At 45.1% G+C, this 15,336-nt stretch overlaps 2 protein-coding genes across 2 annotated transcripts; one reads left to right on the forward strand and one right to left on the reverse strand.

Annotated features, from left to right (window-relative positions):
- Positions 1–2,710: 2,710 nt before the first annotated feature.
- On the reverse strand, positions 2,711–3,903 carry LOC100474329 (olfactory receptor 6K6). The gene is made up of 2 exons (XM_011234800.3): positions 2,886–3,903; positions 2,711–2,794 (listed from the first exon to the last, which is right to left on the reverse strand). Exon 1 carries the CDS (start codon positions 3,877–3,879, stop codon positions 2,920–2,922), a length of 960 nt encoding a protein of 319 aa, XP_011233102.2. The 5' UTR covers positions 3,880–3,903; the 3' UTR covers positions 2,711–2,794; positions 2,886–2,919.
- A 9,551-nt stretch (positions 3,904–13,454) lies between these two features.
- Positions 13,455–14,456, forward strand: LOC117803540 (olfactory receptor 6K3-like). The gene has a single exon (XM_034667676.1). It carries the CDS (start codon positions 13,455–13,457, stop codon positions 14,454–14,456), a length of 1,002 nt encoding a protein of 333 aa, XP_034523567.1.
- Positions 14,457–15,336: the final 880 nt, after the last annotated feature.

Consider the following 15,336-nt stretch of genomic DNA (forward strand, 5'->3'; position numbering starts at 1 on the left):
TGTTTTGTGCCAAAAATCATACAACCATGACAATTTTTGGCCCTGTGAAACCTAGGGGATTCAGCATTTGCTACTGGGATCCCAGAAAGCAAAAAGTGAAGATTGAGTGGTATCCCCTGGAGTTGTACCGCATGAGGGCCCGAAGTAATTTTCAGCTCAGAACGATAATCAAAGGAACCAAAGCATGACATAATAATAAATATTTGATAAATATAGGCATGGAATTATCAGTTTCGCTTGGCTCCTTTGGATCTGGCCTCCACACAGACCCTCCCTCCCATGCTGCTTCTCCTTCTGCTGCCTTGGGTGGATATGGGGGAGCCCGACATTGTCACCAAGCCTCTTCTCTCTGTTGACTCTGCTCTTACAGGCGTCAATTCACCTGTAAGATTAGTTGGTCCACAAGTCAAGAACAAAGCTTGGCTAGTTGACAGCCAAGAACCCTGTGCTGAAGGCTGTGGTGTTAAGGATGAGGGAGCCTTCTTCCAGCTGTCTGTGCACCCTTAATCCAATAGGAGGTGGGGGGCAAGCAGGAAACCAGAGAGAAGCAGAAAGACAGAAAGCAAGTCACGTCCAAACAAGGGCCCACGTTGGTCCTGACACCAGTGGTAGCGATATCAGTGTGAGGAATCTTTCTTGAAGATTCCAGTAATTTAGGTTAATGCTGAGAAGTAGGCGACAACAAGGGCAAAAATAACCATCCCTGAGCTTTAATCCCAGAGGTTAGGATGTCCTCGTGAAAAGAATCAATGGGCAGAGCTGAGAGAGAACACACGAAAGTGTGTATTCTAAGCGGCATGGGACACAAATAGCACATTTGGGAAGGTTTAAAGGAAATAGAATGATCTAATGGCTGGGAACAATGAGAGCACAGGGACCATTGCATCTCATGCCAAGAAAACCAGCAAATTCGATGGACAATGACATTCTTATTAAGAGCAGCTAACTCTCAGGTCCCCAAAGGCCACGCCACCGGTGTGACAGTTGCTAAGGGAATCCCAAGCACCTAGCAAGGATCCAACACAGAATCGCTGCTCAAATGTCTTGTAATGAGTCAATCTTGAAATCTGCAGAAGCAAACCCTTCCTGTGTAATAATGAGTGACCACATTTCCTCTGGAGCTTTTCCTGGGTTTCGTGATTGGTCTTAGGATGACAGCTGTGTGACGCGGGCGCAGAGCACGGCGAACAGGTCCCGCCTCTGGGAGCAGATGTAATGGTGTTTCTGCCCTGGATTCCTGATCATGAACTCCGTGCACTCGGACTAGTTATTGAAATTCTGTGCTTCTCATTTCTCATTTGGAACATCAGGGTTAATATTGTCACCATGGGATTGCTCTGAGTATAAATGAGACAGGACATGTGAGGTGTTCACCCCAAGCTCAGGTGTTATTAAAAAATGTCAGCCGTTTTAAATCTCAAGGGCCCCAGGGCTCGAGACGATCTTAGCGACTGTCTAAGGCAGCTGTGCGCGTCTCTGACTCATCCTCAGAATGTTCCAGTCAGCTTTCCAGAAATGCAGATGCATGCATGGGCTTCCTTTTCAGATTTCCTGAATCTCAAGTTCTGATGACCAATTGGTTTTGGGGAACTGTTGATCTGATCCAGGCAAAAGTTTTACAGACACAGAAACAGCACAACTTAGTGGCAAAGCAAGGTATAAAATCTGGTTTGACGGAGAGTGTTTCTGTGATGCCACAGTCCCCGGAGTGAGGGCTGGAAGTTCACGGAGGACAGAGTCAGTGACTCCTACAGCTCATTGGAGACTGGGGGGTTTCATGAAACTTTTGGGGAAAGACGGTATAATTTCACTTATTTTCTTCTTTTTTTAATGATTTATTTATTTATTTCAGAGAGAGAGAGAGAGAGAGAGAGAGAGTGCGCGTGAGCCGGGGTGGAGAGGGAGGGCAGAGGGCAAGAATCTCAAGCAGACTCCCTGCTGAGCACAGAGCCCAAAACTGGGGCTCGATCTTAAGATCCTGAGATCATGAGCTGAGCCAAAATCAAGAGTTAGACACTCCACTGACTGAGCCACCCAGGCGCCCGGGTATAATTTCATTTCTTGAAAGCCAAATAGATCAAACAAAAGTTATGTATTTACTGGGGACAGAGAAAGAAGTGGAGCCCTGAGACTGAGACCAGCTCTGTCACTAGGCAGCTATGTGACCTCAGGCAAGTCAGCAAACTTCTCCAAGCATCAGTTCCAACATGTAAATAATGGTGATTTCTGACCTAATTACTTTAGGGTATTTTAGATTTCACGAGGGCTCATACATGTGAAGATATGTCAAAGGGTAGATGGCTGGAGAAGTAGCGGGGACTATCTCCACTCTTCCTTTGTTTGTCACTGCTTCGGGCCTCAAGTTCTATCATGCTTGGGGTATGTGATCAGGGCACAGAGGCTGACACGAGTTCGTGGGTAAATGAGCTAAACATGGAGACGGTTTCTCTGTAGCGTAGGGAAACTCTTTACCCATGTGGGGTGCCGAGCAGCAGGGGAACTCAGGAATGGAGAGCGCATTGGGAGCAAGCTGACAGTAGCAATTGTCAGAACTACAATGTCTTTCCCGTCCCTTCTGTCCTGCTGTGTGGCCTCACCTGTGTGTGGGCTGTGGGGCCGCAGAGGACAAGGGCAGGAGCCCAGCTTCGGGGGCGGCGGGGAGGAGGAAGCCAGCCTGTGCCCAGCGGGTGCGGAATCCACGCACACTGCCTCGGTGACACAAACACAGCAGGGGCGCTGAGGCAAACGGGCTGGGGCCTTGCCCCCCCTGACCGGACACGGCAGTTCTTTGTTCCTGTGCATAATAACAGAGCGGACAGTATTACATTTCTACAACAGAAATAGATCAGACTCATGAACAAGTCAAGAAATGATGAAATGCTGACCTTCCGGGAGGTTTTCCAGCATCCAGCTCCAGATCTACCCCCCGGCCCCACCAGCCCTCCTCCGACAGCAGAAAAGCCTTCCGATGGCGTCTTTCATGTCCTTGTTTCTCAGGCTGTAGATAATGGGGTTGAGGAAGGGAGCGAGGATAACAAAGGTGACAGCAATTGCTGTGTCCCAAAACACTGAGTAGGTGGCTGAGAATCGCAGATACATGACAGACACACTGCCAAAAAACAGCAGGAACACAGCAAGGTGGGCGGCACAGGTGGAAAAGGCCTTGCGGCGGCCCTCGGCTGAGGGCATCCCCAGAATCACCACGATGACCCGCACGTAGGACAGGGCGATGGCCAGAAAGGAGGCCAGGATCTCCACTGCATGGATGGCGTCCACGATAACCACCAGCGATGTGTCCGTGCAGGCCAAGCTCAGCACCGGCACGAAGTCACAGAAGATCTGCCGGATCTGGTTGGAGCCACAGAAAGGCAGAGTGGCAATCCACGCGATCTCGGGGAGCACAAGGAGGAAGCCACAGAGGCAGGACCCGGCGGTTAGCTGGGCGCAAAGCTTGGGAGTCATGATGGTCGGGTAACGGAGAGGACTGCAGATAGCGATGTACCTGTCAATGGCCATCGCTGTCAGGACGCAGCCCTCCGTGATGCCCAGGGAGTGAAAGAAGTACATTTGCAGGAGACAGCCAGCCAGAGAGATGGTCTTCCGCTCACTGACCAGGCTGGAGAGCATCTTGGGGATGGTGGTCGTGGTATACCAGATCTCCAGGAAAGACAGGACGCTGATGAAGAAGTACATGGGCGTGTGCAGAGCCGCGTCCAGCCGGACGGCAATGAATATCATCAGGTTCCCGGTTATGATAAATCCGTAGATGAGAAGCAGGGGAATAAAGAACAAGAGGCCACCTTGATGCAGAGGTGGGAACACAGAGAAAAGGAACTCAGTCACCATAGTCTGATTCCCACTGGTCACCAGCCGTGTCATCTGCGAGGAGAAGAAAGGAGACAAACTCCTGGAATGGCGGTGGTGACCGTCCACTGAAAACCACTCCACTCCTCTCTGTGATCAGTTCCTTAAGCTGACGCTGGGACCCTAGACGGGCCGGTTGGAAATATCTCGCAGCTCTACCTCCACGCCAGAAACACCTAGAATATTTGCTTTTGGACCCCTCAATGCACCTTATGTAAACATCTTCAACTGATGCGACACACAAATTAATTCTCTGGAAATATTTCAGGCACTTCTTTAATTCCTTGGTTCTTTCCCTCACTCTCTGCCCTCTGTGTTTAGCTTTAAAATGTGCTCTTTCATTCTTTCCTTCTCTTTCCTTCCTTCCTTCCTTCCTTCCTTCCTTCCTTCCTTCCTTCCTTCCTGTCTTTTTTAAAGATTTTATTTACTTATTCAAGAGAGAGAGTGAGCACAAGAGGGAGAGCAGCAGAGGGAGAGGGAGAAGCAGGCTCCCCGCTGAGCAGGGAGCCCGATGCAGGGCTTGATCCCAGGATGCTGAGACTGTGACCTGAGCCGAAGGCAGATGCTTAACCAACTGAGCCACCCAGGTGCCCCAAAAATGTGTACTTCTCTTTCCAACTATTCTCCACTCCTGTTCTTCAGAGAGTGATTTAAAAAAAAAAAAAAACCACACACACACACACACACACACACACACACACACACACACACACAGAGGGATGCTGTCAGGAGCCCTGGTCTCAATAATTCCTCACGTTGCTCTCCCATCTTTTCTGGCCCCAACCCCTAATCTGAGGCTAGCTGAGTGGTCATCGTCATCTCTGCTTTGTTTCTGCTTGTTTCATGGTGACATCTGTTTCTCCTTAGATGCTAAGTGCCCAGATTTCAGGAAATACTCCTCCTCACATTCCTTCGCTCTTCCCCCTCTTCCTCCTCTCTCAGTGGTTGACATGGACAGTTGCTCAGGCCAAGAGTCTCTCTAGAAACACTTTGTGCCTATTGGTCACTGAACTTTGGACAAGCGTGTAACTCCACCTTGTACCCCACCCCCCGCCCCCGGGCTGTTCCAAGAACCATTGAATAAAAAAATCACTTCTAGCCTAACTAGGGCTGTCTCGGGGAGGAAGTGCCACAAAACCCAGCTGTAATAGAAATCAGCCTTGCGTCTACGTGTTAGGGAGAAGGGCCAACTAGACTAATTAAAGGCTAATTAAAGTTCGTGGTAGTAATGTGCCTTACCTCTCACCTTGACTATTTGGACATCTTTTTCCCTGGTTTCCTTGCCTCCAACAAGTCATTCTGCAGATGAACGTGCCTGAATATGGCTTTTACGTCCTGTTTCCTCCAAAACAATTCAAGGAGAAGCCCCACAGATCTTAGCCTGATATTCATCGTCTTCTCTGATCTGGTTCCAACTAAAGTTTAGAGCCAAATACTTTCCTACATACTCAACAGCTCAGCCAAATAGGATGAATGTCCTGTGTTTCCATTTTTGCTTATGTCCTTCCTCCCTTTCATTTTCCTGCTGTCTTCCTCTTGGAATCTGAGCTGCCAGTGTGCTGCAACTCCTCGGCGCGAAGTGAGCCCTCCCTCCTCCGACCGGCACGCGAGCTGGGTGTTCTCCGCTTTCATGACTTCAAACACATGCTTCCTACACCCTACATATTTGTGTATCAGCAGTATCCCCCCGCCCCCCGCCAGTGATGACAACTCCGCCGAGGAATCCTAAGGGATCAATGTAGGAGTGTTAGTGAAGAGCTCCCCGGTGACGGTCATGAGACCAGACTTCACATGTTTTATCGCATTTATCTCTACTTACGACGGAGAGATTATTATTATTGTTTTATAAGTGGAAAAATTGAGAAGCAGAGGGAGAAATAACTTGTTCAAATCCACATTTCAAAGATCCAAAGAATAACTGGAAGTCTGGTCTGTAAGCCTTAAAAGTCCATGATTATTATTATTTTTATTTATTTAAATGCCACTATTATTTGTTATACCACGGTGGGAAATATAGGTCAGGAGTCACCGGTCATCCCGTCTGCTTCCTGCTCTAAGCACCACTTTATCCACAGGCCTGTCCCGAGTGTGAAATGAGAGAGTAGAGGTGTTTTTTGTTTGGTTTAGTTTTTTTCCAGGTCACAAAGCAGATTAAAATAAATGCCTTGGAGATTAGGAAAATGAATTCCTATAAAATGCCTCTTGCCTTAAGCCTCAAGCCTGGAGGAAGGCTTTGCAAGGGAGGAAGCATCCGTGCTGGGCAGAAGGTCAGAGCCTGCATGGGGACAGGTGTGAGATGGGAGTGCTCTCGGGCTGACGCAGCCACGTCTCCGTCCTTTCTCAGCTTGAAGCACAGAGAATGCTACGTGGTCCTTACGGAGAACGTGGCTGGACAAAGCAGGAGGCTACGGGGTTATAAGAGAGGCAAGCAAATTCAGCATACATTGGCTCCTAAAAGGCAATAGACGGTCTACTCTGTTGCCCTGGGTGAGGCGCTTCTCACTGGGAAGACTGCACCATTGTCATCACTCACACGTTTATTCAGTCCACACTCGCGTATTGATTGACGCCCTGCTATGTGCCAATCACCACTATAGGCTCAAGGGCAACATGAAGGTGAATAAAACATTATTCTTGCTCCTGAAACACATAAAGAGCCCTTTTAAGATTCCTAGAATGACAGATGATGGGTCGTGCCCAAAGAGCTTACCCTACAAATACTTGTATAGTATAGTAAAAAGAGACTCGAATTAGATTTTAGTCCTGGGGGAAATTTCTCTGTGACTCCCCAGGAATCCGTAATTCCTTGGACTTCAACAAAAGTTTCGTGTTGGGAAGACCTTAGAGGTTATCAGGATTTCCCCTGTTAGCTGTACTTCGCTTGTTCTAAGGGCTCTTCTAGATAGCATGTCTCCTTATTTATTTTTTCACTCATGTCATCAAGTTCTAAAAATGTGAAGCTTTAGCCCACGCATTGAGGAAACTTTATGTGGAAGACAAGGGCAAATCCGGGTCTGGAGGAGTTAAGGATACAGGGGAAGCAGAGGGCAGGAGGAGGAGGCGAGGCAGGGGAGCAGTTGGACGATTTCCTTTCAACAGTCTTTCACGCTTACCTTGCCTGAGAGCGCGGCGACATTCCTCAGAGTCTCTGCAGCTACTGGCCCCTCTGCCAGTTTGTGGACAAGGTTATTGATGTCCTAGGAGGCTCTTTGGGGAATTCCTAGAGTGGAAAAATCCTTTCATGGGACTTTCCTCTTAGATGATGCAGGATCTCAAGGAAAGTGGTGTGTTCCGCTCTCCTCTCTGAGGGATAAATTAAGGGAAAAGAGTCACATAGTAATTAAATATTCCCCAGGGTCAAGTCTCAAAAGCTTCCCTGTGGCCAAATAACCTTGTCTGTCACAGGGGGTAGAGAGCTGGGCAGTGCGGCTGGAGTAGCTGCGGGTGTCAGGATAGACCCGCCGGGACCACACTGCTCTGGAAACGCTCAGTTTCTAGTTCCAAACACAGTTTTGATCTCAACTGTTCACTCAGCGTTCACTGTGCCTTCCATTCCTTCTGCCACTCTAAAAACAATGATTATGATGATAACGATAAATCATTTTGAGTACCAACAAAAACAAGGACCTATAAAGGAAGTGTTACACGTAAATGGAGTACTTTATAAAACTGTTGGAAGACATCGGACACCTAAATAAATGGGCTGATGTGATGTATTAATGAACAGAATGTCTCAGTTACAGAAACATGCCAAATCTACACAAATCAACCTATTACCTCAACGCAACTTCTATCCAAATTCCGTTTGGGGGGGGGAGTGTGTCGAGGTGAGGGACAAGAGTGAGATTTTTAAAGGAGAAGATTAAAATGGCAAGGTTTGGCCTACCGTCCATCAAGGGTTATAACAGAGCAGAGTAGCAAGCTCATGGACTCGAGGAAATCGAGCACGCAGTGTGGAGCCTTGACAGGTGGTGGAACCGAAACAGCAGGACGCTGGGGGAGGGTGGGCAGCACCGGGGCAGCGGTCTGTGCAGAAAGGGCTGATTGTTAGTAATTGCTAATCGTGGTCCTAGAACCTCTATTTAAGCATATGAGAAACAAAAAATTAAATTTGTCCTGACCTCATTACATGCCCACAAGTCTACAGATAGAGTGAAAGTCAACTTTAATACTTTGCTTTTTTAAAGATTTTATTTTTAAGTAATCTCTACACCCAACACGGGGCTCAAACTCAGAACGCTGAGACTGAGTCATATGCTCTACCAACTGAACCAGCCAGGTGCCCCCTATTTCTTCCCAAAGATTTTATTCTTAAAATTGTTATACTTTAAAATAAAATTAGGAGAATATTATTATCACTTCATGTAGGAAAAAAAATCTTAAACAATTCAATAGAAATATAAACACAAAGGAAAAGATCATTACATTCAGTATATTAGCATTTCCATTTACCAAATGGTACCAAAAAGAAAGTCAAAAGACAAACTACACATTAGGAGTCTGTATTTATAAATTATGTAACTGAAAACAAATATTATTCAGAATATATAAAGAGATCCAACAAATTGAAAATGATTTTAAAAATTCGGTGAACATATATATATACACACATATGCACTTGGCCTCCCTGCTGAGCAGGGAGATGCAAATCTAAACAATAGTGCATTATTGATACAGACAAGCAAACAGCAACAAGTGTGACCACTCAGAATGTTAGGAAAGATGTGCAACAATAAAAATCCATGCTTTATTGATAGACACAGCCTTGGAACACAATTTGGCGGTGTCTCGTAGAGCCGAAGACGCACATGCTCACAACGGAAAATGTTCGTGCCTAATGAACGATTAATTCGTGTCACGTTAATATGAGACTAAAGTGAGTTTCTTTTAAAGCTGCAGCTGGATGCACGGCCATGAAGATTCTCAAGAATATGTTGAGTGAACGAGCAAGCTGTACAATAATACCTAAAAGATAATTCAATTTATAGGGAGTTAAATAGGCAACCCACGACACCAGGTTAATGGTGACACGCATTATGCGGGAAAGGATCAGACTGAGGGGGAGAATTTAGTGAACTCAAAATTATTGATCGTGTTCCATTTCTTCACTGGGGTCATGGGTTCATGTGAACGGGAGGTAAAAAAAGTACAAGCAGAAAGAGCCATAAAAGGGTAAACTACTCCCTAAAGAAAATAAAGAAGGGGAGAATCAAGACATTGCGGTGGCCGGCTCTGAAAGCAACCGTGAGTACTGGAGGAGTAGATCTTTTAAGGTGAATACATTTGAGCACATTTACAAGCAGAAAGAGCTGACGGCATCGAGAGGAAGAACCGAACATGTGTAGAGAGAGGTCGACGGCTGGAGAAGCACCTCTCTGGCCGAGATGACGTGAGCCGAGCTTCAGGGCACGTGGGGAGCACCGCATATTCCCTGGGCAGGTGCTCTCCGGGAGACCAGAGTGGAGGAGGTAGGCGTGAGAGAGTGCAGGCCAGCCCATCATTGGCTCACTGTCGGGAGTCTTAAAATTAGTTAATTCGCTCTTTCGCCCAGTTATTCATTTATTAACCATGTACCCATTTCTCAAATGCTTATCAAGGGTCTGTTTTAAAATACTGCTTTTTTACATGCAAATATTTCCTGAATGAATGAATGGATGGAAATTTTTGTTATAAATAATGGGGGACACCTTAAGTAGGTGATTTCTATTGCAAACAGCTTGTACTACAAGTGTTTAATTAAAACTCCATTGTGTAAAAATAAAATAAAATAAAGTAAAATAAAACATCACCTTTTTAAGAAAACTAGTCACTGAGTCAACGGAGTCACCTCTGCTCCACTGTGTATATCCATTTCCTATCAGGGTTGTTTCGTTTTGTTTTTTTGGTTTTAAAAAACTCAAATCTGTTTTTAGATTCTGTTTCCTTTCTATAGCCATTGCTACCAGACCATTAGATATTTAACACTTCATGCCTGTTTAATATCTCTTTTTGTAAAAGGATAAAAATCATCTTGCATTGTACATTTCTTTTTTCTCTGAAGCTTAATTTTAGCCTCAAGATTTACTTTAAGAAAGGAGAGAGAGGAAGAAAGGAAGGAAGGAAGGACGGAAGGAAGGAAGGAAGAAAGGAAAGAAGGGAGGAAGGAAAGAAAGGAGGGAGGGAAGGGGGAAGGAAGGGAGGGAGAAAAGAAGAGAAGGGGGAAGGAAAGAAGGGAGGGAGGGAGGGAGGATCCTTCCGGTTGCATTCCTCACTCCTTCTGTGGGGGGCTGGTTGAACCCCAGGTGTCTTGCAGCCTACTTGTACGTGCTCATCAGTACATCTTTCCGGTGGCAAGAAAGGCTGTCTTCAAACCCTTTCCTTTCCAGTGCCTCGGGGACACCTACCGCTGGGACCACCGAAACATGTGACATATCTTGGATGGGAGCCCCTCCTTCCCGCCACTACTGCGAACGGCTCTGTGGCCCCCGAATCCCTCCAAGAAGTCCTGCGGAGCCGTGCTGGGCAGCTGCTGGCAGAATCTCCATCACCCCTCAGAGCTGCCGTATGTCCCTGGACTGCTGTTTCATTGTGAAGCGGAGCAAACCTTCTGCCCCACATTGTGTTAGCTCGACTCCTCTTGCTCCTTATCCTTCCTCTGTGTCAGCAGATACTTTGTAGAGAAACAATCCTCTCACCCCCTGAACAGAAAAGAAAACCAAGTGTCTCTGTCCATCTGAGGTCTAGCCTGCCTCAAAGACCCAGCTTCCCGAAGGTGGGCCCACCTCACGAAAGGCAAGCATGGCAGCAAGTGTTCCCCTAATTAACCACATGGGGCATGGAGCTCCTTTCCCTGGGGACTGGGGAACCTTCCCGAAGAAAACCTTTCTCCCAGTGAATGATTCCCTGAGATACCCAGTGTCATGGTTGCAGCTATAACAGTCCTGTTTGTTGGACTGCAGGACAAGGGAGATGAAGACATTTGGCAAACAGAGGTGGCCCCCTAAGTTCTGAAAGAGGTGGCTATGGGACGAGGGGTGGGCTCTGTACTCTGGTGGGAGCATGGGCGGCATTTTTGACTATATATTTGGGAAGACTGTCACAGGACCAAATTTTTTTTTCTGTTGGTTTTCAGTGAAGACCTGTGGAAACTTCTTTGAGGTTTTGCAGACATGTGAGGTAGGGGGAAAGACCAAGCTCAGGAATGAGGGTGTGGGTGGATTTGTGTCCCAGGACTACTGACGGCCATAACAAGCATTGATTAAATTTTGTCTGTGCCACTCACTCTATGACTCTTTTCAGCTCCACTGATTTCTGGGTTAAATTCTGATGTAGGATGCTTGCATTTTATTGAGTCAAGTCAGAAAATGCTCTTAAAATAAAACAATGCTGTGGCAACCTTGGAGCTTGCTAGTTGAGATTCTGGGCTATCCATTCTTCCAAAAATACACGAGTCCAATTAGACATGGTTTGGGGCCCAAGTATCTATTTCAAACTGCCTTCCTATGTGTATCTTCTTTCCTTCCGAAAGACTCAAGTTTCTGAAGATCTGCCAGTTTTCCCCTTTTTTGAGTTTCAATTTCCTAATTCCAAAATGGCCACTGAGCACAATCCTAATTTCCCTATTTGTCTACTGTCTGCCTCTGAAAGAAGAAGCAAGAACATTAGACTGGCATTAACTCTGTCATACGAGGGAATCATATAGGGGATAACAGAACCAAGAGATATTGGGATGTCAAAATGATTGAGAAATCTCCTATGCATTCCTATTATTGACCATGCTAAGAAGTTCAGGCTTTATTTGGATCCTGTGTGATCCACCTCCAGGTCTATTTTCAGACACAGTATTGACAGTTTTGTATTTAAGGAAGATTATTCCTGGAGCTGGGTGGAGGGTAGATCGGGACAAATCAAGTTTGAAAACAATGAGTCTAGGTAAGGGTAATTAAGGCAAGAAACAATCAGAGCATAGATTATGTTTTCTTGTGAATCTCAATTTTTTTAGGTAACTTTTCTTAAAGAAAAACCAAGGGAAATTTTGTCTCTTATGTTTCTCCTGTTTCAACACAGATGTAATATTCTGCTGTACCTATAAAAAGCGAGAACAAAAAAAAATTTTAAATATTTGGTGCCATATACTAAGCTGACTTTCTATTTGTTTAAATCCTCTGGTATTCTGGTTTCGAAAGAATTTTATCTATTTTTAATACCTTTTGCCAGTTCACAATTGTCTGACTTCTTTTTGTAGATATCAGTAGCTTTCTCCATTTATGTATTAATCTGAAAAAAACTAAGATATAATTGGCACTTAATGTTGCATGAGTTTAAAGTGTGCATGTTGACAAGCTGGGCTTGTATACTGCAGTATGATTCCTGTCACACAGCTGTCGCGTCATGTCACCGTGGAGGTCCGTCTCCAACAACGTCACCCCCAGGCGGTTTCCTACAGTGAAGGCAAGTCTCAGAATTCTGCCCCACGTGCAAGCATTTATGAGAAAGCAGGCACATGCACACTTTAAACTTATATCTACCAAAAAGACCAAAGAACCCGCTGTTGGGTGTAGACGGCAGCCGAGTCTTTCAAATGTCACCAAACCACTCCTAGAGTTTGATTTCCAGATTCATATACTTCAGCTATTAACTAATCCTCTTGTTACAGGTTAAGATGAATTTGCACACACAGATATATTGCATGGCTCTAAGCTGTTATATTTTAAAGTAAATTAAAATTAGTATTATATTTGGCTTTACCTTTTTACTCCTTTGTTGATAATGGGGCTGGTTAAGGAAGTTCAGTATCAGCACTTCCATGTTTAAGGCACCCACCTTATTTATTATTATTTTTTTAAGATTTTATTTATTTATTTATTTATTTATTTATTTATTTATTTATTTATTTATATTTCAGAGAGAGACAGAGACAGAGCACAGTCAGGGGGAGGTGCAGAGGGAGAGGGAGAAGCAGGCTCCCTGCAGCAGGGAGCCCGAGACAGGGATCGATCCCAGGACCCTGGGATCATGACCTGTGCTGAAGGCAGACGCGTAACCTACTGCGCTTCCCAGGAGCCCCAAGACACCCACTTTCAATGGTCTTATTCTTACCACGCACAGGGGATCGTTTCATCACAACTCATTTTGTACCTCCAACATTTCATCTCAAACAATAAAATTGCCTACCTAGAGGAGTTGTTTCCAATTTGCTATTATAGTAAATATTCCAATGACTCCTTGTAGATACTGTTTTCATATTCAAAATATTTTCCTTATGCTCTATGGTGAAAGGCAGGCTGCAAACAGTCTCGAGTCTCAATAACAATTGCCAAAATGCCACTCAGAGGAGTTTTACAGACTTAAATGTCCAAATAGCAAAATTATTTGCTTAGCTAACAGAACAGATAATGGTGTAAGACATCATAATTACTGACAAGTATTTGCAAATTAGACAAGATCACTTTGTAGTTTGCAAAGCAACACACACATATTTTACTTAATGGACCTCATTTCAAGGCTGTTGAGCTGCTTGAAAAGAAAGGTTCTATTTGTTATGTGAATGCAGTTGGGGTTCTGACTGTCTGCATTTGACGCATCAGCAAGCAAGCAAGCCCCCTGAAAACATGGGTCAGGAGAACCAGACAGTGGTGGCGGAGTTCTGTTTCTCCGATTTCCCTCAGTTTGAGAACGGCAGCCTCTTGCTCTTTGTTCCTCTGCTGTTTATTTACGTGTTCATTATTGTTGGAAATTTCACGATCTTCTCTGCTGTCCGGCTGGATACACGTTTTCACAATCCCATGTACAATTTCATCAGCATCTTCTCCTTCCTGGAGATCTGGTATACCACAGTGACCATCCCCAAGATGCTCTCCAACCTCATCAGTGAGAGGAAGACCATCTCTTTCATTGGCTGCCTCCTGCAGATGTATTTTTTCCACTCCCTTGGGGTCACAGAAGCCCTGGTCCTCACGCTGATGGCCATCGACAGGTACGTTGCCATCTGTAACCCTCTCCGCTATGCCGTCATTATGACCCCTCGGCTGTGCGCCCAGCTCTCCACCGGCTCTTGCATCTTTGGCTTCCTTATGCTGCTGCCAGAGATTGCGTGGATTTCCACTCTTCCCTTCTGTGGCCCCAACCAAATCCATCAACTCTTCTGTGACTTTGAACCTGTGCTGCGCTTGGCCTGTACAGACACGTCCATGATTCTGGTTGAAGAAGTGATCCATGCTATTTCCATCTTGACTTCTGTGTCTATCATTAGCCTTTCGTATTTAAGAATCATAACCGTGATCCTGAGGATTCCCTCCGGGGAGAGCCGTCAGAAGGTGTTCTCCACCTGTGCGGCCCACATTACTGTTTTCTTGCTGTTTTTTGGCAGTGTGGCCCTCAAGTACCTGTGTTTCTCTGTCACGTTCCCACCTCTACTGGACAAGGCCACCGCCCTGATGTTTGCTGTCCTCACCCCGCTGTTCAACCCGATAATCTGCAGTCTGAGGAACAAAGACATGAAAGATGCCATCAGGAGAGTTCTCGGTTTTCAAAAAGGTTCGATGTCTCTGGTACCCAATGAGAGTTCACACGCACCTGCTCAAAGGCATATCTCCATAAATTTAAAATGCTAACAGATCAGTTTCTGAAATTACGGTGCACACTTTTCATGTTGCTGTTTGGGTATTTTTTTCCAACTTCTCATCTAAGAACTATTGTTTGATCTGATGGGGGAGGTCTTCTGTGGTTCGCCCATCCTGATATCATTTACAGATTTTTACAGGCTATGTTTCCCCTTTGTAGCTCCATGTAGGGTGCTGTTATCTTCTCCAAATCAAGGGAGAACACCAGGCTGAACAATAATCATACTTATTTCTTACACATCGAAACACTCTCCTTTCCTGGTCTTTTATCCTGTATTCACAACACTCTTATAACAGGTTTTTTTCTTTTTTTTTCAGTTTAAAAAATTAACAAGCTGTGCAGCAGTGAGATGGTTTTAGCCTGCATGAGAAGCTCTGATTCCTAACACTTACCCCAGAGACCTTCACCTTCCGCACATTGTGGTCTGACACGTGACAGTGACAATGCAGCACATACAGCCACTGGCTTCGTGACATCTGTGTCACCCGACCATCATCAACGCCATTGTGGTTATGTTTCACATTGTCTTGAGAACTCCAGAGCAGACACTCTTGGAAGCTTAACGATTAAATAGATGAACTATATAGGCTTGGGATGAAAACAAAAAACACGTAAATTATGTAAAGATATATACATGCCCATTTTTAAAATTAACATCACATTATTAAAATGCTCTGTGATGTGTTAGGTTGTATTAAAATGTCACGTCAGTCTCACCTTGGTGTCTTTGTTCTTTTTTTTTTTTAAATATTTTAGATGGATTTTTAAAAAAATATTTCTAATTTTTTTTTATTTTATTACATTATGTTAATCACCATACAGTACATTCCCAGATTCCGATGTAAAGTTTGATGCTTCATTAGTTGCGTA

This window comes from Ailuropoda melanoleuca, chromosome 8 (assembly GCF_002007445.2).
Source record: "Ailuropoda melanoleuca isolate Jingjing chromosome 8, ASM200744v2, whole genome shotgun sequence".
Lineage (NCBI taxonomy): Eukaryota > Metazoa > Chordata > Mammalia > Carnivora > Ursidae > Ailuropoda > Ailuropoda melanoleuca.

Coding starts and splice junctions, on each gene's coding strand:
- LOC100474329 (XM_011234800.3), bottom strand. CDS start 3,879: ATGACACGGCTGGTGACCAGTGGGAATCAGACTATGGTGACTGAGTTC.
- LOC117803540 (XM_034667676.1), top strand. CDS start 13,455: ATGGGTCAGGAGAACCAGACAGTGGTGGCGGAGTTCTGTTTCTCCGAT.